Genomic DNA, 21,358 nt, shown 5'->3' on the forward strand with positions numbered 1-21,358 from the left:
GCGGATGCGACACACGGACGGGGTTGAGAACGACCCCTGGCGACCCAACGACGATAGCAGCGATGAGGTAGCTAAAAATGGATGCAAAATGGAAACGGTACCTAGAAAAGCTTGAGCCACAGATCTCAGGAGGTACCTGGTAGACTGGCATGGCAGTACCTAGGTAGTACTTGAAATCTGGGCGGGATCTCGGAACCAGGCTAAGTACATAGACAGTACTTCTGTCATATGTGGCTGGTGCTGACGGGCAAGCGATGGTCTTCCCACCTGGATGGTCGCCTGCCTGTAGGCGCCCAACGTTAGCAGTCGTCCCGACAATGTAACCTGCCTTCAGGAGGGCGTGACATTACATAACCTCGATTCCTCCCCGATCCCCATATCCACTTGTCGCAGTGTTTTTATAGCATTACTAGACTCAACTGAAACAGCGTATTCGATACCGCGTTCGTGTATGTTGGCAACTTATTATAGCTCCGAGAAAATTAGGCATCCACCCGCTCGACGTGCTGCTGGCCTCTCTACCTACCTATCTCATCCCAGCGCCGGATTTACTGTTATTTCGAGGCCCGACCATGGCCCAACGTTGCCTCGCAAACCCGCCCTTAATTTCTTCCATTATTCGCTGTTCCTCATTGCTGTTGGGGGGCTGAGCTTCAGGGGTTTCCTGTGCGATCCCAATCGTTTCTATGAGTACGTCGTACTATACGTCCATACAAACGTCCGTAGTACCTATGAGTGGGCGCTACTTAGACCTCGACCGACCGACTACACTCCATCTACCGTCCTGTGGCCACTGGCTAGTACGGACCCCGTAGCCCGTCTCTGCTTCTGAGAGGCTTCCCTTTTTTGCGAAATTGGCGCGATGGGCCAAATTGCCGGACATATGTTGTTGCCTGATGGGCATCGTTGACGTAGCTGTCGCCGGTCCCAGACCGGAAGCTGACACGGAGGGCCACTCAACCTGAGGGATCGGCGGTGAAACACTACCAACAAGCGTCTGTGGCCGTTTCGATTGTCCCAGCTCGTCGGCTTCTTGTCAGCGTGATTGGCCACCTCCGCCAACCCCTACCTCTGGTTGGCTCTGGCTGTCTCTGATTGTCTCCGACTGGCTGGTCTTGCACATCACCGCCTCTCTCGTCCTAGCACAATCGGGTAAGGCCGCGGTGTGGAAGCAAGGCCATCGGGATTCCTTGCGCTCACCAATAAGCCCGCTCAGGGGCTTCCCTTCGATAGACCGGCCGCCCTTCGGGATGGGCCTTCGCGCCTAAGGGAGTTTAAGGTAGCCTATGGCGAGGGATGGGAACGTAGTAGAGGAGGATTTGCCGAGGGCTTGTAGCCACCTGAGTCGTCCGGATGAGTAGGCGTGACGAGACAATGCGGCTTTGTTCCCGTACCGGCCACCTGATATAAATCTGGGCTTGTCCTCCCTTATGAGATGAGACCCGTTCACACACACACATCAGCTCCTCGATTCTTAACTCTTCAGTCTTTCATTCGTCGTGTCTGGCAACAATTCGTTCTTTTCCACTTCATCACAAGAGGTCCACCCTTTTGATTCCACAATCAATACTCACATTCTTTTTTAACCAGAGCCCCAGCGGTTTCTTTCAACGTTCATTCTATTTTCATGACCCAGCACACAAAGCCACTACGTCGAGGCTAAATTGCACGCGCGAGCATTGTCAGATCGAGCCCTGGTTTATATATCGAGTGCCGATCATTTCTTCTTCTTCTTCTTCTTCTTCGCAGGTTGAAGAAAAGTCAAACGATTTCAAAGAGCCAGTCTCCATCTACTCCCATCAACAACACCGCCACCACCACCAAAACAAACCCTGACAACCACCATCACCATGAAGGTCCAAGTTGCTTCCGCCGCTGCCGTCCTCCTGGCCGGCCAAGCCCTTGCCGCTCCCGCCCAGCTCCAGGCCCGCCAGGGCAAGACCGCCGCCGCCATCATCGCCGAGATCGCTCCCGGCTCCGCCTCTTGCGATGGCACGCCGGACTGCCGCACGGCCGACCAGGCCGCGCCGTTCCTGATCGAGGCCATGGCGAAATACGGCCTCACCTCGCCCGGCCAGATCGCCGGCGTGCTCGCGCTGTCGGCCTTCGAGTCGGTCGACTTCAAGTTCAAGCACAACGTGTTCCCCGGCCGCCCCGGCCAGGGCACCTCCAACATGCAGATGTTCCCCTTCAACATCCTCTACGCCCAGTCCATCTCCGAGCTCGCGGGCCAGGTGTCGGGCGTCAGCGCCGACGCGCCCGACGCCCAGAAGAACGAGATTCTCGACCTGCTCGCCGACGACAAGTACAACTTCGGCAGCGGCGCCTGGTTCCTCACCACCCAGTGCGGCAGCGACGTCGTCGAGGGCCTCAAGTCCGGCTCGGACGCGTCCTTCGCCGCCTACATGGCCTGCGTCGGCGTCGGCCTCGACGGCGACCGCCAGGCCTACTGGACCCGCGCCAAGCAGGCCTTCGGTATCTAAGCGGATACCCCGAAGCGTCTCCTTGCTCCCCCTTGTTTTTTTTTCTTTCTTTTTAAAGAATTCTTACCCCTGTTCATCTTTCTCTCTCGCGGGAGAAAGCAACACGTGTGTCGGGCAAAGTAGACAAAAAAGACGAGGACAACGCGGACGAGTTATCACGACGACAACTACGAAGATGACGCATACACTGTACGGCACAGCGAGCGAGAGGTTTCTTATTTTTCTTTCCGGGGTGGGACATACACAAGTTTCTTTTCGCATAGCGGCGTTACCTGCGAGCATTACTCGTGTTGCATTGTAATGGCGGCGGGACACCTGGGTCGCGAATTGTTTGCCATTGTTGACTTCTATTCTGCTTGTATATAGCTACAATTCGTTGCATTTTCTCCATCGAGATCGAGTTCTGAGGCGTGAATATATTTATATTCCCCCTTAATTTCTACCTCAATGCTCCCATCTTTCTTACTGTGTGCTTTCGAGTGGGTGCGATGCTATCACCACCTGATATCCCCCTCTGCACGGATGACGCCGCAACTGCTCGCCAAGCCAATTGATTCCCCGGTGGCGCCCCTCGGCGTCGTACTGCGATCGACGCATCTCGTCGTCTGCAGCTCCTGTGCGTGGAAGGTTGGCGCCGAGGGAGGGCACGGCATCCGTCCCCCTGCCAGGGTGCGGCTATCGGGCGAGGGTCTGTCCACATGCGCGCGCACGCATCTATCTGGCCTAGGTTAAGCCCTATCGAATCCTCCTCATCCGGGGTCTGCCAATCTATCTCCGGCGACGCCGACTCCGCCCTGTCTCACGTCGTGCTCAGGTTCATTAACGGGGTTCATACACACTCTCTCTCTGTCGGGCAGTCTATGTCAAACCTCTGCGCTGCGTCTCCCCGTCCCCTTCGAGGCAGGCAGCCGCCTAGCTATAGGTATTCTTTCCACCCGTCGGGACCTCGCGCGCGGGGATACTCACTCCTAGTACGTGTATATGCATCCTCGTTAGTACTCACTCACGATCATCCCGGTTCCCATCCCCCCCCCCCCCTTTTTTGTTTTTCTCTGCCGTCTCGCGTCGCTACGTCTTCCCCTCCCCCTTCCCGCCGCCACCACCAATATACCACATCTCTCCGTCCACTCGTCGTCGTCCACGCAGCCCTTTCAGCCCGCCGTCCTCCCCAGCCCCGGTTTCTCCTCGTGCTCCCGATCGACGGACACGCTCGTCCTCCCTCGCCTGTCTCGGGTCTCACGTAAGCTCGCTCGCGGCGGGGTCCCCAACCTCAAGAGGACGCGAAATCGCAAGTGTTATTTATAACCCCCCACGTAGGGGCCACGGTGTGTATGGGTATGTAGGTGGGTATGTATTGTACATTGTGGTAGGATGTGCGTACTAGGCAGCCAGCCAGCCGAGCCGGAGGCTGGAAGAGGCAAGACATCGATTTGCTATGTCCGAACATGGCTATCCCCTAAGATCTCCACCACCACTCCTGCAACGCATAGCAAACTCCGAGGAACCGGTGAGCCTTCTGAGGGGTTGGAACTTGGGTGTTTTCCTTTCCTTTTCTCTTCTGTTGTTCTACACACTTACATACAACATGCCTCCACGTGTGCAATACGTGGTCTACCTACTTACTTTACACATTGATCTATCATACCCCTCTGAACCTGCTGGAACCTTTAGATCCCCATCGAGAGAAACTCACTTACTTAACGCTTCTCCCCCTTCCCTCTCCGCTCACAAGCAGAAATGCCCACCACCCAACTTCCCAAGGTAACAGGCTCGGGCTAGTGCACATGTGTATGCACGAATGCCTGCTTTCCCTAAGTTATACCATCGTCTCCCCCCCCCATTCGCGTCCTTAGCTTGCCTTATCTCCGTGAACCTACATACCTACCTACCTACTCCATGCAGAGGTACCTGTGTGGATGGACGGATGCAGAGTACATACGCGGCACGGCGTTAAGGCAATTTCAGGGTAGGTGAGGAGGGGAGAATCCACTGTTTTGGGGAATATTTTAAGTCCGTCCATCCTGGACTTTGCATCTCCGCGTCCGAGTCCAGACCCGCGTCTGTGACCAAGTTCGTACACACTTTCCTGCTCTTCTTCCTTATCTTCTCCCCACTCCGCCTGCTTCTTATCTCACCCTTCCTCCCTGTCCTTTTCCTTTCTTCTCCTCTTCCCGTCTCTTTTCTGTTTCCTTTCCTTCTTTTCTTCTTACCCCAAACGGTGCATCTAGGATGACGGACGACGATCGACGGGGAGACCCGAGAACGGGGCACCTAGTCTGGAGGGAGGCGGATCCTCCCGCAAGTCCCAAAGACCCTCTGAGCAAGGGCCGTCTCGTGAACAGCCGGCCCTGGCGAGATATCTGTCTGCTAGACGGACAGACAGACATCCTACCTTGCGACAGCTGGGGCATACCTGTCCACCATCCTACCGCACTGGCACAAAACTCAGACTCCTCAGATCTCGCGACGGCCTTGCCGTCTGCATTTCTTATTAGGCTCTTACACCCGAGCATCACGCCGTGTCGATCCTTCTTTCCAAAGCCTGCGCCACACACCGCGACAACCTGCGAGGTAGATGGACAGACAAATCAGGGGAGCAAGGCTCTCCGTCGGTCATCACCCGCACGTTCGACGGAATCGCCAACTATGGGCCGGATGGGCCGGGCGTGCTGGGGTTGAGGAAGGTGAAGGAACCGTCCGATGACCCCTGCTGTGACTGCTGGTCAACATTGCCCGCAAAGAACTGGAACGATGTCTGGTCCGGTCCCCAGGTCGCAGTCTGTGCGTAGTTCTCGAATGCATCCTATCGCGCGCCCGCGGCGTTAGTGCATCTCCTATCCTGCCTCCTCGTTTATGGACTCAACATTTTTCTGCCATCGAGAGAATAGGGAAGGGATATAGGTGGAGGTGTAATTTTGGAGAGTCAAGGTGCGTACCCAGTCAAAGTTATGGTCTATCGCCATATTGCCTCCGCCTCCAAACGTCGTGAACATCGTGAACGGTGACGCGGCGTTGTTGATAGGACCAGGATAGCTCTCGGGTAGTTGAAACTCAGGTGTGAGACCGGTTTCGGCCGTGGTTCCGGCTTCGGCGCCGAGTTCTACGTTCGGGTAGTTCGTTCCACCGGGAGACTGATAAGTGGGCGTCAACCCTTTTGAGAGCATATCGAGAGTCATGGCCGCCGAATGCTCGGGAATTAATTCCGTTCCAAAAGTCGTGAAGAGGTTCTCTGGCTGCGCTTCCGACGCATCTGTGCTGCTCGGCACCGCTCGAGGATTCTTGAGCTTTTCCAACATGATTTGGAGAATACTTGCTGCCTTGTAGGCCTCCACCGATTCGTGCGCTAGCGACCTCCATATCTCCGAGACGCTTTCGAGGGTTTTGATCATTTCCTGCCGTTGCTCAAGCGTCCAGAAAGACGCGGTCTGCGAGTCCTGCCGGGCACCGGAGGCGACCGCAGTGTAGTCATGGTGGAGGTCTAGTATGACCAGCATCGTGGGAAGCAGCGTGTCTCTCGACGTTGACGAAACGTACCACTTCATGGATCGAAGCCGGCCATGCGGCTGGCACTCTCGGTAGATCGTTCTTAGATGTCCCAAGATTTCGAGCGAGGCTTCGATCGCGCTACGGCGGGAATGGGCATACCGCGGATTCTGCCGAGCACGTATCATGTGTTTCCTGTGCAACATGCACATGACCTTTTGGTAAAGTATGTTCAAGTTGAATCTCGCAATGATGAGAGTTACGGGGTCGTGTGATCCTTCCAGCGGTTGGAGCTTCAGATGCCGCGGGAATTCGTCCATGATCTCGCGAAGTTTCCCATCGTGGAGCAAGATCTCGTCGTAGCTCACTTGCTTGCCTACTCGTGTAACTGCCTGGAGGATGTTGCCAAATTCGATACACAGCTTTGTCTTGCCGATCATATAAGCGATCGGGGTCGGCTCTGTCATGGGCCTAGATGGCGGGAGGACCTTGGTGTTGGTTCCGAATTCCTCGTCGAACAAGTTGTGCGGCAGCTTTGTATCGGTGTCGTGCTCGTAGATCATTGTCGGCAAGGATACCTTGGGGAAGGTCAGTATTCGCAGTCGGGAGGTTCCCAACAACGCCCCTATCTATCGGTAGCTTACCTGGTATGAAAATACAACGTCGGCCATGCGTAGCAGGGCCCAAGTCCTTCGGCGCATTTCCTGCTGCGGTGTTAGCGAAGTGGTGCCTATTTTGGTATCAACCGAATTTTACTGTTGCCGTACCCCTTGAAATGGTGTGATGGACTTGAACCAGTCTGAATCTCTGTGGTAGCCCATACGGAAGGCAAGCCTCGTGATGATTCCCGCGATGATCCAGAGCGAAAGATCTGCATCCCAGCGCGAGGAATACTCCCCAAATAAGTAAAGCAGCAGAGTTTCTACTGTGTATTCGACTGGCTTAGTGTAATCGGCGGCTATCAGACATTGTACCGTTCGCAGTCGATACTCCGCCGCAAGTTCCAGAGACCTGCCCTTCCACTCAGGGGGTTCGTCCCCGACTTTGTGGTAGCTAAGCATTGCAAGGCATAACATGGCATAAAGTAACCCTATCCACATGATACTCGACTTGGACGGGTCTAGCCAGTGATTCCGTAGCTGATGCTGAAACGTAGGCCCGTGAACGACGCTAGCGGCGGTATCTAACGAGTTAAAATACCTCGAGACCAGCGCCATAATGGCAGTTCTCGAGGGCAGTTCTGCTCTCAGCTCGGCTTCCGTAGCTAGCGGAGCAGATAATAAGAAGATGGGGGAATCCCGGGCGGTCGCAGGCTTCGAAGACATGACTCTCTGGTAACTGTTTTCGAGATCCTTCTTATGAGAAATATAGAAGTTCTTTACTTCGCTTATGTCGGCCAGGAGCGTGTGCCAGTGCTCTTGCCCGATATACATAGATTTGCCCTTGTCTGCATCGACTTTGAGCACACCTAACGAGGTAGCCAGACCGTCGTCCACGTCGCTGTCATCGCCGCCGGCATCATCCCTCATAGCACCGTCGTCTTCTCGTTCGACGTGGGCAGAGGAGCTATCTGTACTCGATAGGGCTGCCGGGGCAGCGGCATTTGATGTGGAAGGTATCTCGATATTGGCTCCACCATGCATGAGGCTCAGAACTAAACCTTCTAGACGGTCAATACGATTCTGCATGTCATCGGGGCTTGAAGAAGCTCCAGCACTACTTTGGTTTTTCCTCCGGCTTGTCGGAGCCGCGTAAACGCAGGATTGTGTATCGCCACGTTTGATGCAGTTCTCACAGCTCGGAGTTCCCCTATTGCATTTCAACCTGTTCAGCAGGTCAGCGACGCCGCATCAGAGAGAACTGCAAACCAATTGGATTAGGGAACCAGAACGGGTATGTTCAAGGGCGACTTGACTTACTTTCTCGTCCGGCACGGATAGCAGCTGAGCGGCACCCGATTTCTGCGACGAACGACCCTGAACTGCTCCTCGGGCGAATGGCCCGAGGATGATGTCGTAGCAGATGGAGGTGTGGGGGTCATTTTTCCCCTTCAAACTGTTGGGCAAATTAGGCAAGTAGAGGTGATCTTTTCGGCGCGCCCGCTCTCGTGTGCAAGATGTATGTCGGACTTTAGACTGTTATAAGGAGCTGAGCCCTTCTCGAGTCCACATAAGCCGCCCCTGAAGACGGAAAACGGGAGCGATGGGAAATGGTGGGGGTGGAATAGGATAAGCCTCGAAGCCGGTTCCCGATATGATACGCCGACGTTCGCAGTCCCCAACTGTCCGGAGATAGAGGACTCTGTGCAGGGAGCCCGGGGGGGGTATCGACCTGAGTGCTGCCAAGCACAACGCATGTGATATCCGCTCGACGGCTGCCGTCTTCGAAAAAAAAGCCCAATGAGAAGTAGTCGGTCAAGTGGCCGATGCGAGACTGGGACAATCCTGGGGGGGCAATAACGCAAACAGATACCCCAACGTGAGGAAGAGTAGGACGATCCCGAAAGACGAGGGGGAGCTCTCAAGCGTTGAGGCCGAGGCAGGCTCGTCTGCCAATGACAACAGGGTCAAATGTGCGAGGCGATTACTAGTCGGAGGTGTTCTGGAGCGCGGTGGCGTGCAGTATCCAGATCTGTCGACCGAGAGAGGGGGTGGGACCGGCTGTGTATAAATAAGCTGGGTGATCCCGCCTCCACTCCGAAGGTCCTCAAGTGGCTCTGCGAAATGGCCAACTACGACGGGATCGCCGGGGCAAAGTCGCGGAAATTCCCCACGATGGATACGATGAGGTTTCGCCGTTCTTCTCGTGGAGCGCAGAGCAGCACAGTTCGGCTAGGGGGCAGCTCAATAGCGGTCACAGCGCAACAAGCTATTTGTGGTGAGTGCAGCGCCAGCAACGGCGCTCTATTTTCCTAGTAAGCAGCAGTTCGAGCACCTAGAGTAGCTACATTGACGAAGAACAGAAGTACTTTTGAGATCTGAGGATTGGGGCTAGCATACGGAAACAATAGGACAGAAAGCTGGCCAGCACAGTAGCAGCTTAGACTAACCTGTCTACAGAGTTTCGAGGAACAAGAGAGCACAGCTGTTGAGCAGACTGCTTCGCTCCGTACATGAAGTGAAGTGGCCAGTAATGGTAAGCGCTGGGTGGAAGGGAGTGAGAATTCCTTAACCCCTCTCGAATAAAACGGGGGGAGGCGGATCGGTGAAGAAAGCAGAGAGAAGGGGTCAAAGGAGACGGGGGCGAGAGGGAGGAGTACGGGCGGGTGGCGGAGGGAGGGGTATATAAAAGTATTGCGGGTGAGACGAAGGCGAAGAGGAGGAAGATGAGGGTGAAGATGAAGCGAAGAGGAAAGACTGCGACGTCAAAGGGCTATGGAGTAGCAGCCAGGACGGCGCTAATCTGAAAGGGGACAGTGGGGGAGAGCTGCTGCGCTAACCGCCTGCTAAGTGGAAGGCTTGCCTTGAACTTGGGTACATGAGGGTACCTATGATAATTACCAGGTTCGCTGCCTCGCCTCTGCATCGTGGGATACACGACCTTCCAGACTCACTTGAGGTACCTGTATATTTACTCATTCAGGTACCTGGCGTCGTGGAGTGCATTAAGTTAGCACTGTGTATACGTACTTGACATTCTCTACTACGTAGGGTACCTACCTCCTAACCCAAGAGATGTACTTGCATTTACGCAATTAGCCAGGTATTTGTACCTACCTTCTATATTTAAGTACAGGTACCTTACATAGGGGGAGGCGAGGTATGCATATCAGGTTACGTACCTGAGGTATCTGGCCTGAGGTCTTCATGTAAGGTAGGTACCTTCGTACGGTAGGCGGCTGAGGTAGAGAGAGGTAGGTTCCGTTGTAGGCCAAGTTAAGCGGTTACCGTTGCCCACGGTACAGACGAGGAAGACGAGGCAGCCAGGAAGCAGTATCAAATGGCATACCGCCGCTCTTAAACACCTGCCTGCTCCATCACTCGAAACCTCCAGGGACATTCTCGTGGTGTTGCCATGTACCTCCTCGGAAAATGTGAAAATGGAGATTCGTAGAGAGTGCCCGCCTGCCTGCCAAGGCATCCATCTATCGTCTTCTGTTAGAGTTGAAGGGTACGTGTGGAGGAGACTTTGCCTACCTTGGGTACCTACCTACCTACCTCCTAGACGTCAACGCTATGCATACCGTTGACCCTTGTCGGTATAAGCTTATACTCATAAGGTGATTTGGGCACTTGGCGTCCTTCGTCTCTGCCGGCAGGTTGGGTGGCATTATCAGTGGGCGTATTCTGCCATGGCAACATTCTGCCATGGCAACACAAGGCTGTGCATGACATATGCCCGTAGATATCGGCTCCGTATGAGTCACATCCAAGCAGCGGAAGTCAGTAGCGTAGTCATGGTCGTGGTCGTGGTAGGGGCGGAGGCGGCGGTATTTATGTATACGTACGTGTGTTGCCTGCCTACCGGGGCCCATTCGGGCCACACCCGACCCCTTCGGAGACAAAGGCCGGACAGACCCGGACTTAAGCCTCTATCTCCATTATCAAATGCCTCGCCTCGTCGCCATCCCAACCCTGAACTATATCACTTCCTCTATTCCAGTATCGCGGGTCCATCGAGTGACGAATATCTCGAAGTTGGCTTGCAGTGTTGTGCGTGAGAGGAAACTCAGACAGGTTAAGTCAAGTTAGGTAGCTGGGAACCTCCACTTGCAGGCAGGGTCTAAACGCCATGCATCCCAGCAGTGCTACTGATCACTTCGACTCATGGCAGCTGAGTCTTGCTAGCCGCTCCCAGATGGTCTGCGTAGCTTTTTCGAGTGCAACTATCTGTGGTAAACCCACACCTTCTATTAATACTTGTAAGCTGAGAAATCAGGTTGTAGATTTGCGTATCGGCTTAGTAACGCACACGGAGGCGAATAGAGGGCAGGTAAGTATGCAGCAGCCACAGAAAGGGAGAAATGCAGCCCCGGCGAGACCTGGCTTATCGATCATCAGCCCCTCTCGAGTATGATTCCCGGCGAAATTGCCAATACGCCTACCCGATTATTAGCCAGTCGGTCCGTTGTCAGTCTGCGATGGTAACGAGGTGGAGGAGGCATCATATGATGTTAGGAGGTAGGTAACCCATTCACATACAGGGTAGGTAGGTACATAGGTACATAGCAGAGGGGCGCCCCCGCAGGTTACTTCCTAGTATACCTCCTAAGTACCTGGGTACCTAATGTAAGTCGGTGACGTGCCTAACTGTACTACTTGAATGACAGTCAGAGCTCTTAGGTGCCACAACTTCCTCTCACTCACCTAATACCTATGGCAACGCAAGCAAACCTCCACGGCATAAGCAGTGCACCTCTGCCCCAAATTGAATAACCCTACAACGCTCTTAGCTATAAAAAAAAAGAAGGAAAGAAAAGGGTCAAGTACTGCTGTTGGTCAAGCAGCTGGATCGATCCCCCGGAACACTCGACCGAACATGGGAAACGTCGGGAACGGCCCCGAGGAAAACCGGAGGCTCGGACCAAGCGGCGCTTTTCGGCGGTTGGCACCGCGACCCCATGCGGCACGGACTCCTTAGATAGGAGTGCTGGTGCGCTGCTGATAGGAGGCATACGGCAGCTCCCAGGTACCCGGGAGGCCTGACTGAAGGATGGGATCGGGGGCGGAAGGGAGCATTGTTGCGCCACGTATTTGCATATCGCGAGCCGAGATCCAATCAGAAAGACGTCGACGCTGCAGGCGACCATCAGGATCCAGGCCTGCCAATACGGCAATGCGACGACATCCCGTGCCCCGGCTAAAGATAGCCGGGCCGTCTTTACGTCTTCACACCTCTCATCGTTTCGTGTACCTAAGCGATGCACTGCGGATCCCGAACGCCTCGAGAACGCGCGCCGAGCTCGATCTAATATACCCGCCTAAGACAGTTAGTGCCCTTGGTAGGGCTTATCGCCAACAACCGTTGTCCGGATCAAGCTCGGGTCTTGCTGACCGGGCTAGGCTGTTTTGCGAGTCTACCCCCAAGAGTATGACGAGCCAGTGAGACTACTGTGCTACTTCTTGGTGGCACCGAGTAACTAATTCTCATGAACGATATACCTATAATTAGCAACTTGGGGATCTTGTCCTAGAGTCGCGGCGGATGTGGCCGCTTACTACTCCTTACAAGACTTATCGCGAACTGGGAGGCATCGGGACGATGAAATCAGCCGCCTAAACGATGTCAGGGAGGACATGGGCGAATAGGACCGCCTACTTACCTCTGAGAAAGATAGCGCCGGAAATATAGCGATAAAGACACAGCGAGGGAAACCATGGTGGCGGCCAGTGGCGCGTGGTGTCTGCTGCGTCGGAATCACCCCCATCATGCCATGGCTAGTATCGTCTCAGGTCATGTCCAACACATCCGGTGGGAAATCGGTGTTTAGAAGCAGCTCTAGGTGTCCCCGTACGGCGCCCTGACGAGGACAATATACTTGAGCCCGACTGGGACTTCGGCGCCCCCAACCAGGTGCGCGTGTGCAACTAGACCATTGTCGGTAAGGAACGGCATCCGGACGCAGCGCACAAGCCGATGATGGCGATCAACGGCTGGCTCCCCGAGCCACTGATCGAGGCGCGCCGCCCATCATCGAGACCGTTGGCATCGTCCCGGGGTAGACTCTTACGGGCGGAGCTTCTGCTAGTCTCAGAGTGTGTAAGTATCTGGGGGGGGGGTGGTTGTTATCAAGTGTGGGGCAGATGAGCTAAAGAACGAAGACTACCAAGTAGCGCTGTTAGGAATCGAACCTATCCTTCGTGAAGTAACCTACTGGTCTGGGGCATCCTCGAAAATACTGGCATAAAGAACTACCTAGGTACCTCTATTAGAGTATAATTAACACCTAGTGCTTCCCCCCTTTTTTCTCTCGATCCCCTTCGGCCTCTCTTAACAGCTCAGTGGCTTCTACAGAGGCTCTCCGCATCTGCTCCAATTGCTGACCTTTGGCGAAAACTGTGGTAATCTTTCTGAGCCCCAACCCCTCTCGTCTCTACGCATCTATGCACATACCTACGTGGTAAAGGGGGTAGCTCGACTACATTCAAGCCACGGCGTACACGACGAGAAACTACTAGCGTCGAATTCGCGCATTCGAATTGCTCTCGATACCTACGCCGGCGTCGGCGGGGATAGAAGAAGGAGAAAATGAAAAAGCCCTACAACTCCTGATTCCCCTAAGCAGATGATTTCGGCCGTTCCGTTTCCGTCCTCCCCTGCCCCAAGCCCTCCGAAGGTTTGTCTTGCGGAAGCGGACCGGGAGATGTTTTAGTGTAAAATAATAATCATAAAATAAACACAGCGGAAGAAAAAATCAGGGAGGAAAACGAAACCCAGAGACTGATATTTTGCGGATTACCGTATCCCCGCCGCCCTAGTCCCGACTCTATCCCAGTGCTAATTCCACCGAACGGTTTGGCAACACACGCTTCCCTCTCTAGCAGCGGCCGCGATGGGCCGTTGCCGTGGCATCGGTATATGTTCCGTGTGTATGTACGCGTTCCTAGGCCGACGTGGCGGTACGTCGCATGCCGCTGCATATGAGCATTGTGTCGATCACGAAGGTGGTTCCCTTGCTTTGATTCCGTTCCTTTTGCCCTCCTACCCCCCGCTCGTTGAGAGCGGGTGTCCGCTTCTCAAACGGCACTCTTCAGGCGGCGGCGACGCTCCCCTCCGTGGCGACACTGTGCGCCTTCAGGAAGTCGGGGTTGTTCTCTAGCTCCTCCTTAACCTGCGGGCGGACAGGCGCGTTAGCTACACCACACGGTGATACAGGCCGGCGTTATTCAAACGATGTGATGAAGAGGGCCAATCACCGCATCGCGGAAAAGAAAGAGGGAAAAAAAAGAAATCACTCACGATGTCCAGACCGCCGACGAGCTCGCCGTCGACCCACAGCTGCGGGTAGGTGGGCCACTCAGCAAACTTCTTGAGGCCCTGCCGGACCTCGTCGTCCGCGAGGATGTTGAAGAAGCCGTACTTAACGCTTCTCTCGCGCAGAAGGCCCACCAGCCGCCGCGAGAAGCCGCACTGCGGCGCGCTCGGCGTTCCCTTCATGAACAGCATCACGGGGGCCGCCTTGACGAGCTCGCCGAGCCGCTTGAACAGCTCCTCTTCCGCCTTCTCGGGGTCGGCCGTCGCGGTCTCGACCTCGTCTGGCGCGGGCGCGGGCACCGATGCGGCCGGAGCGGACGAGGCGGCGGCGGCGGTTATTGCGCCGTCCGCCTTGGCGAGGGTGGTGGGGTTGCCATCGGGGTTCGCGGCGTGGCGCTCGATGGCCTCGCGGACCAACACGACGTTGCTGCCGCTGACGGTCTCGACGACCTTGTCGTTGCGCTGCAGGACGAGGTAGGGCACGGCGGTGACGTCGTACGTTTCGGAGATGTCGCTGAGCTCCTCGGCGTTGATCGAAACCCAGCTCGTCGACAGCGGGTCGGTGACGGGGTAGTCCTGCACGAGGGCGCCGAGGGCGGCAGACATGGTGGCGCAGGGCGCGGCCCAGGGCGCGTGGAAGGAGATGATGAGGAGGGTGGACGAGGGCAGCGACGCGACGTGGGAACGCCACTCGTCCTCGGAGGCTATCTCCTTGATGGAGGACTCTTTGAATCCGGCCATCTTCTCCGGCGTCCTCGAGGGTGTCGTGGAGGGGCGGAGGTGAGTTTTCAGAAGTGTGCTGCGATTTCGCAAACAGTACCTAGATAGGGGGGAGAACCCGAGGGAGAAGTGGCAGGAGAACAAGAGCGTGTTGAGGCGGGCACGAGACGGGATGGGATGGCGGTAGCTTGGGTAGATTTGGACTGGAAGATGGCGAGGTTGCCCCGATGCCTGTGCCGGGTGGGCTGAGATCGGTAAGGTAGAGTTTATGGAGGGGTCCAATGGAGGGACAGTTGATTACGACCCTCGCCCACTTTTCTTCCTCTCCCACCAAGAGATCTTATCAATCACTTTGTTGCAAGCCTGTCGAAAGCTCGGCAGCGCATTGCGTCATTGCCGGCTTCCGTGGTGTCACGTGCGATTGTACCTATAATCCGAACGGCGCGGCGCACGGACCACAGAAACAACGGGTCCCGATACAACCAATCTCATTACTTAGATTACCCCTATACCTTTATACCTTCGGTACGCAGTTTCTTACCACCACCTAGCGTGCATCCATTGGATAGGACCCTTGAGCCCGGCGTCGGCCTACTTTGCCCTTCTTGAATCATGGGGCAGATATTTCCTCATAAGCTTTCACGATACTCCGACCAGATTACTCAATGAGGTGACATATAGACCTCATTCTCTAAGAGGTCCATCTCTCTCTATTATGCTCACTGCTACCGGATCAAAGCCTACCTACCTACAAATCAACTAGATCTCGTGGGCGCGTCACTAGGGGGTTGCCAGACTCTGTACTTCCGGGCGTACAGGGCATGTATACCTCGTACAATGTATATTAACTCCCCTATCCACATCCTACCCTTCGCTCGCTACAGGGACCTAACCTGTATGAGTACTCGTGTTTCCCTGTAGACAGTAAGGGGGGAAATTGTCTTGCGGGTATGAGTAGAGGGGACAAGATAAATCCCACATGTATCGTAGTGCCTCCATTGATGCTCAGAATTTTGAGTGTGACCTAGTACGGAACTTCTAGTCCGTGCCCTGGCTGGGACTGGCCGCCGTAACCTGAGAGCCGTTGACGACGTCCTGGCCGTCCCTTAGCAACGCATCCGCCTCCTCATTCTTGGCTAACTGGGCCTTAGCCTCTGCCCTAAGGACGAGCTCACGGCGCTGCCACCAGTCTTCCTCGACCTGGATCACCTGGTCCAGCAGGGCTTCCTTCTCCAACCATTCTTGCCTATACGCCTCTTCGGTCTCCTTACACTCCCGCCGGAGGTTCTCCAGATCCTTCGTCGACCACTTGAGGTTCGCCACGCAGAGCTTGTAAAGGGACTTGATGTCCATGGCCAGCTCCTTGCTAGAAAAGCCCTGCTGCTCCGTCAAGGGAGTGAAGAAGTTGATCAGGTCTTCGGGAGCGTCCCCGTCGTCGACGGCGTCGTCCTGGCCGGCGGCGTGCGATTGCGGGGTCTTGATAATGATCTTCAATTTCCCGGATTTGGGCCCGGACTGGGTCTGCATAGATTTGGGTACGGGGTCGGAGGGTCGTAGGGCTTCGGTCTCATGCACGGTACGCATATGCTTAGCAAGCGCGTCGGATCGTGTAAAAGCGCGGTCGCACTCTGCTACGGTCAGAACGAAATCCCGCCGGCGGACGGGAATAGCTAGAAAAGCGCCTTACCTGGCAGATAGCAGTAGAATGGCTTCTCCCTCGTGTGGCTTCTCATGTGGGCCTTCAACGCGTAACCGCTAGCGTGTGGCATGCTCTTTCGAGGACAGCCAATCCACTCGCACGTGTACTTCTTCTGCCGGCTCTCGATGTGATCGTTGTGGATGTGTTCGACGAGCTTATCCATGTTGCCCAAGTCGCCGGCCCGGCACCCGTCCCAGGCACAGATGGTGACCTGCTCTTGGAATTCATCCTCATCCAGCTTCGCATTGATGGGGGAGTTTGGTATGTCGCCCGAGGTATCTGACGAGATGTCGCCATCGAGGTCGCGGTCTGATTCTTGGTCGGCCTCGGGCTCGACGTGGACAAAAGAAGACGCTCGGGATCCGTCGCCTCGCTTTTGCCGCTTCGAGGGAGGGGGGATCGGTTCGTCAACGACCCCGGTATCGTCGAAATCATTGTCGGCCTCGGGCGAATCGGATGACAGCGAGCTGATCGACGAGGAATCCTCTGATAATAATACCATTGTAATTGACACAGTGATACTTGGAGGTGGATGTTTCCGATTGTTTTGCGGCGGATGGGAAAAGGGAGTGGAAGAAAGGGAGAACGATCTACGGGTGTAGGTGCCAGAAGAAAAGCATGGACTAGGGGTTGGGCGTGTGCGACAGCAGGCAAGCGACAGTAAGCCTCGAGTGCTTTATGGTTTCGATGAATCTGACTGGAATTAGCCAAACTCTAACGATAATCGGCCCGGGGGACGTTTCGATCCATCTAGGTAATAGGAATCAGGGAAGTGATGGGAGAAGGGCTGGCGATTGAAATAATAAACAAGGCGGATTGACTGTTTAAAAAAAAAATATCCCCCAGGGTGGAATTTGTGGCCATTCGATTCCAGCTGGGAAGAGGCGATGGCTTCTACCATCAGCACTGGAGGTGCGCCGCGACGGCAGCTGGGTGTTCTATTCAATTGCGTGGTACACGTATATTATAGGTAGGTACATCCTTAGGTAATGGATCGGACATTATGTACCTAGGTACCTCCTCTCTGGGCCACACACAGCCTGCCTTCCATTCCATGCATGTATTTATATGCAATACCAACTTTCACATAATGCATATTATAGGTAACTTGGCGGGAGATAGCAGTACTATTTATGTATCCGTGGTTGACCCCAGTCTTGGGCGCTGACAAGACCACACCGTTCTTTATTACCTTGGAGGGACCTAGGTAGGCAAGTACCTACCTCAGAATGCACCTAAGGCAGATGCATCAAATTGGAAGCAAGTAGCACACATACGCATGTACTAGAACATAGAGATGACCGACAGTGACAGGATGAGTTACTAACGTGGTATACTGTGCATTGCCTGGCAGCTGCATCACTCTGGTCTAGCTGGCCAGCTACGATAGTGCATCATATACCTAGTAGTAGTAGGTACCTACACCTAGGCGGGTATGTTGTACACGCCAGGTACCTGCTGACTGCTGGCAAGGTCTGCTGTCGCTCAGGTACCTCCACAGGACCCGGCGGCCAGGCTCAATGGAACACAACCCACTTTCTTTCCTAATGACCCGACTTGTCGATTTCCACGCACTTGCCAGGCACAAACCGAAGACCAAGTAAATTAGAACCACGAACTCTTCTTCGCTGGCCTTCTTCCGCTCTTCTTGTTTCTTTCACAAGCTTTCCCCCCTCAAGCTCCTCCCGCTCCTCTCGCCGTGCCTTGTCTCTCTCCTCTTCCTAGAGTCCCTCTGTTTCTGTAACCGGACTACGCCCTGGGTCCAGCTCTCATGCCACACATCTTTGACCAACGCAGATTTGTTAGGTCATTGTGGTAATCCTCTGGGCAACTCTCGTTATTGAATCCAGCATCTGTTAGAGCTCCCCGGATCCCTCTCAGCTAGCTACTCTAACATCTCCCACCGCAACTTCATAGGCCTATCACTCTCCCGCCCTCCGACACGATCAACAATTCCTTTCAGCACAAGGCCATCTTAGCTGCGACAACAAGGTACTGCCGAACATGGCCACGCTAAATCTCTCCGTAAACGGACCCTCCATCAAGAGCAGCTATCAAGGAGTCATCAACGCTCCAGCTCCCCCCTCTGGCAGCTCTTCAACCTATGCCCAATGGGCTCTATTCTACGTCCAAGCTCCGCTGGCGAATGCCTTCCAAGAGAGCGGGGCCAAAGAAAGCGTCCTAAAGGTCCAGTCCACCGGCTCTGGTGAGCTAGAAGAGCTATTTGAGGATTTCAACGAGGGTCGTATCCAATTCGCCTTTCTCAAAGTCAAGGATCCGAACACGGCCCTACCTAAACATGCCCTAATCGCCTGGGTCTGTGTGCTCCCCCCCATCGACCTCCTGCCGTGACTAATGGTGATTCACAGTGCGGCGGCGGCGTCCCTGAGCGGACGAAGGGCTACTTCACAAGCCATCTAAATGCTGTTACCAAAATCCTCCATGTACGAAACGCTGCCTCTTCTGTGGCCAACTACAAGTACTAGGCTGATTAGAACCAGGGATATCACGTACAAATCACTGCTCGTTCCGACACCGACCTCGAACCTGCCAACATCCTCCAGAAAATCGCTGACGCGTCCGGCGCTAAGTACACAGCTGGTGGGGGTGCACCGATAAAAACAGGAGGAGCCCCTCCTCCCCTTAAATCGAAGCCCGTCTTCGCTACCCCATCCAGTTCCAGCTCTTTTAACCCCATCGTAGCTGCACGAAACGCAAGCCTGAGGAAAGGGGGCGATGATGGCTGGGGCGATGACGCACCGCAGGTGACTCGGACCGAACTTCAGAAGGTGGAGTCGGCATACAAGCCAACAAAGGTTAACATGGCGGAGCTGATAGGCCAGAAGCAAGAGCCTTCGAGAGTAGCCAGTTCGACCAAGCAGGAAGATCAGTCGAGGGATGTAATAAGGGGTGGGTACCAGCCGGTCGGTAAGGTTAACATCGCCGCTATCCGAGCCGCCGCCAAGGAAAAGCAGGATGACCGGCCAACGCCTGTCAAGGGCGCTTACGAGCCGGTTGGCAAAGTTGACATCGCCGCGATCCGAGCTCGTGCCCAGAAGCCAACTGAGGCCGAGCCAGCGGCGGCAGATGACGAGCCGCCCAAATCCCTGGCAGAGCGAAGTGCAGCATTCCATCAGGCTGAGCGCATCACGGAGTTGCCCAAACCCAAGGTCGCTAAGAAGTGGAGCGGCGCCTCCACATTCGCAGGCACTAAGGCTCCTACTCCGGGGGCCCTCGGTTTCGGCGGCCCCTCACCGGCTGCGAGCGTCGTACCTGTTGGATCCGCAAGCCGAACCTTTGCGGACCAAGGGGGAAAGACGCCAGCACAGCTTTGGGCAGAGAAGAAGGCACAGCAGGGCAGTATCAGTAAACCCGTGACAACTCCCGTTGTTGCCCAGAGGAGTGGAGGAGCCGGATGGCAGAGCGGTTACACGGGCAAGAGCTGGGCGCCCGTTCAGACGGGATCATACGCCCGTGGCATCTCGGGGCAGAAAGATGACGAAAACGAAGCCAGCCAAGAGGCCCCGGCGTCCCCGCCGCCAAACATTGGCGCTCTGCGAGATCGTTTCAAGGATGCCCCCCCGATCACGGCGACTCCATCACCTCCCTCGGCACCGAGGGCGCCGATACCCGTGGAGGAGAACGAGCCGGCGCCGCCCCCGCTCCCTACGAGTACGCGACCTTCGGATGGTACTCCTACGGGAGGCTTTGCCCTTCCCGGGATGCCTCCTCGTCCGCCGCCCGAAGAAGAAGAGGAAGAGGAGCGTGGGCGATCGCCATCGCCCGTCCGCGTGGCGGTGCCCGTTCCTCGCGGACCCGAGCCTGAGATTGAACCGGCGCAAGAGCCTCCTCGATCGCTGCCCGTCCGACCGATAGAGCAAGCGCACCCCCAAGAAGAACTACCGGAGGAACGGGAAACCGTAGACCCGCGTGCCGTCGCTGCTGTTGTCGCCGAGACCCAGTTCAAGCATGAACCAGCTGTAGCAGAGGTGCCAGCTGCCTCGAGCGGAGGCAAGCGCGCCCTCATCCAGTACGACTATGAGAAGGCCGAGGACAACGAGCTGGAGCTCCGTGAGGGCGAGTACGTCACGGATATCGAAATGGTGGACGAAGACTGGTGGATGGGGACCAACGCTCGAGGCGAGACCGGGCTATTCCCCAGCAACTACGTGGAGCTCGTCGAGGATGAGGCCGAGCAAGCGGCGCCCACGCCGGCAGCTAGCCATACGGCAGCGGTGCCCCCGTCGGCCCCGGCCGCCGAGCCGGTGCCTGAACCAGCAGCGGATGGCGGGCACACGGCAACCGCGCAATTCGATTACGAGGCCGCGGAAGACAACGGTAAGCACGGTCGTGCCGCCTCTCGCGGGGTTACCCCCGATCAGCATCACTAACAAGTGCGGTATAGAACTGAGCTTTCCGGAGGGGGCCAAGATTACCAACTTGGAATTCCCAGACGACGATTGGTGGTACGGTTTCTACAAGGGGAAATCGGGGCTGTTCCCGGCCAACTATGTGCAGCTAGACCAGTGACGTTGCTGCTCACCTCGTTATCCTCCTTCCACCACCTTCCTATGACACCGTCGCGGAAACACGCCAGATTAGATGTCGAACGCATGATGACGTGGAGATGCGAAACGATTGCAGAAGTCTTGTCTCTTTCCCGATTTATGTTTTCTTCTCCCTCTTGTAAGTAGAACAGAAAAAAAAAGTAAGAGTTGTCAGCTTTTTTTTTTTTCTCCACCGTCCTATCGTTGCAGAAAAAGGGGATTGAAACGCCAAGATGCGAAGGACAGGCGTGCTCCGAGGCCTCGGCTCTTGGCGTTTACAGGCTACCCCGTCAGCCCTTCAGCCCTACTACAAGGAACGGTAGGTCGGTATAGGTTTGCAGGTTTTACTCTTTGAAAAAAAAAAAAGCGAGGGGGTATACATATGAGATGAAAGGACGTTAGTATCCGATTTTTTCCCAAGGTACGGATTTTCTCAGTACCCACAAGCCATGCCAAACGGCATCCCGAATACTGGCTAGGGCTATGCGGTGTATCTGCCTCTTCCATACAAT

General features: G+C 55.3%; 5 protein-coding genes across 5 annotated transcripts; 2 read left to right on the top strand and 3 right to left on the bottom strand.

Moving 5' to 3' along the window:
* Positions 1–1,850: 1,850 nt before the first annotated feature.
* On the top strand, positions 1,851–2,483 carry GGS23DRAFT_597377 (uncharacterized protein; the record flags this gene model as incomplete). The annotated part of the gene is made up of 1 exon (XM_051518617.1): positions 1,851–2,483. The coding sequence occupies one exon, from the start codon at positions 1,851–1,853 to the stop codon at positions 2,481–2,483; it is 633 nt and encodes a 210-aa protein (XP_051371288.1).
* A 2,644-nt stretch (positions 2,484–5,127) lies between these two features.
* GGS23DRAFT_605506 (fungal-specific transcription factor domain-containing protein) lies at positions 5,128–8,007 on the bottom strand (the record flags this gene model as incomplete). The annotated part of the gene is made up of 5 exons (XM_051519763.1): positions 5,128–5,286; positions 5,420–6,544; positions 6,611–6,670; positions 6,734–7,790; positions 7,886–8,007. 5 exons carry the CDS (start codon positions 8,005–8,007, stop codon positions 5,128–5,130), a joined length of 2,523 nt encoding a protein of 840 aa, XP_051371289.1.
* Positions 8,008–13,184: 5,177 nt separating this feature from the next.
* On the bottom strand, positions 13,185–14,744 carry GGS23DRAFT_83060 (thioredoxin-like protein). The gene is made up of 2 exons (XM_051521319.1): positions 13,866–14,744; positions 13,185–13,737 (listed from the first exon to the last, which is right to left on the bottom strand). Exons 1-2 carry the CDS (start codon positions 14,619–14,621, stop codon positions 13,657–13,659), a joined length of 837 nt encoding a protein of 278 aa, XP_051371290.1. The 5' UTR covers positions 14,622–14,744; the 3' UTR covers positions 13,185–13,656.
* Positions 14,745–15,152: 408 nt separating this feature from the next.
* Positions 15,153–17,313, bottom strand: GGS23DRAFT_570895 (uncharacterized protein). Its single transcript, XM_051516539.1, has 2 exons — positions 16,288–17,313; positions 15,153–16,228 (listed from the first exon to the last, which is right to left on the bottom strand). Exons 1-2 carry the CDS (start codon positions 16,799–16,801, stop codon positions 15,639–15,641), a joined length of 1,104 nt encoding a protein of 367 aa, XP_051371291.1. The 5' UTR covers positions 16,802–17,313; the 3' UTR covers positions 15,153–15,638.
* Positions 17,314–18,075: 762 nt separating this feature from the next.
* On the top strand, positions 18,076–20,979 carry GGS23DRAFT_83140 (uncharacterized protein). Its single transcript, XM_051521320.1, has 4 exons — positions 18,076–18,615; positions 18,669–18,743; positions 18,801–20,637; positions 20,705–20,979. The coding sequence occupies exons 1-4, from the start codon at positions 18,304–18,306 to the stop codon at positions 20,827–20,829; spliced, it is 2,349 nt and encodes a 782-aa protein (XP_051371292.1). The 5' UTR covers positions 18,076–18,303; the 3' UTR covers positions 20,830–20,979.
* The last annotated feature ends 379 nt before the right edge of the window (positions 20,980–21,358 follow it).

Source organism: Durotheca rogersii (assembly GCF_024521655.1).
Source record: "Durotheca rogersii strain YMJ 92031201 chromosome Unknown GGS23scaffold_12, whole genome shotgun sequence".
Classification (NCBI taxonomy): domain Eukaryota; kingdom Fungi; phylum Ascomycota; class Sordariomycetes; order Xylariales; family Xylariaceae; genus Durotheca; species Durotheca rogersii.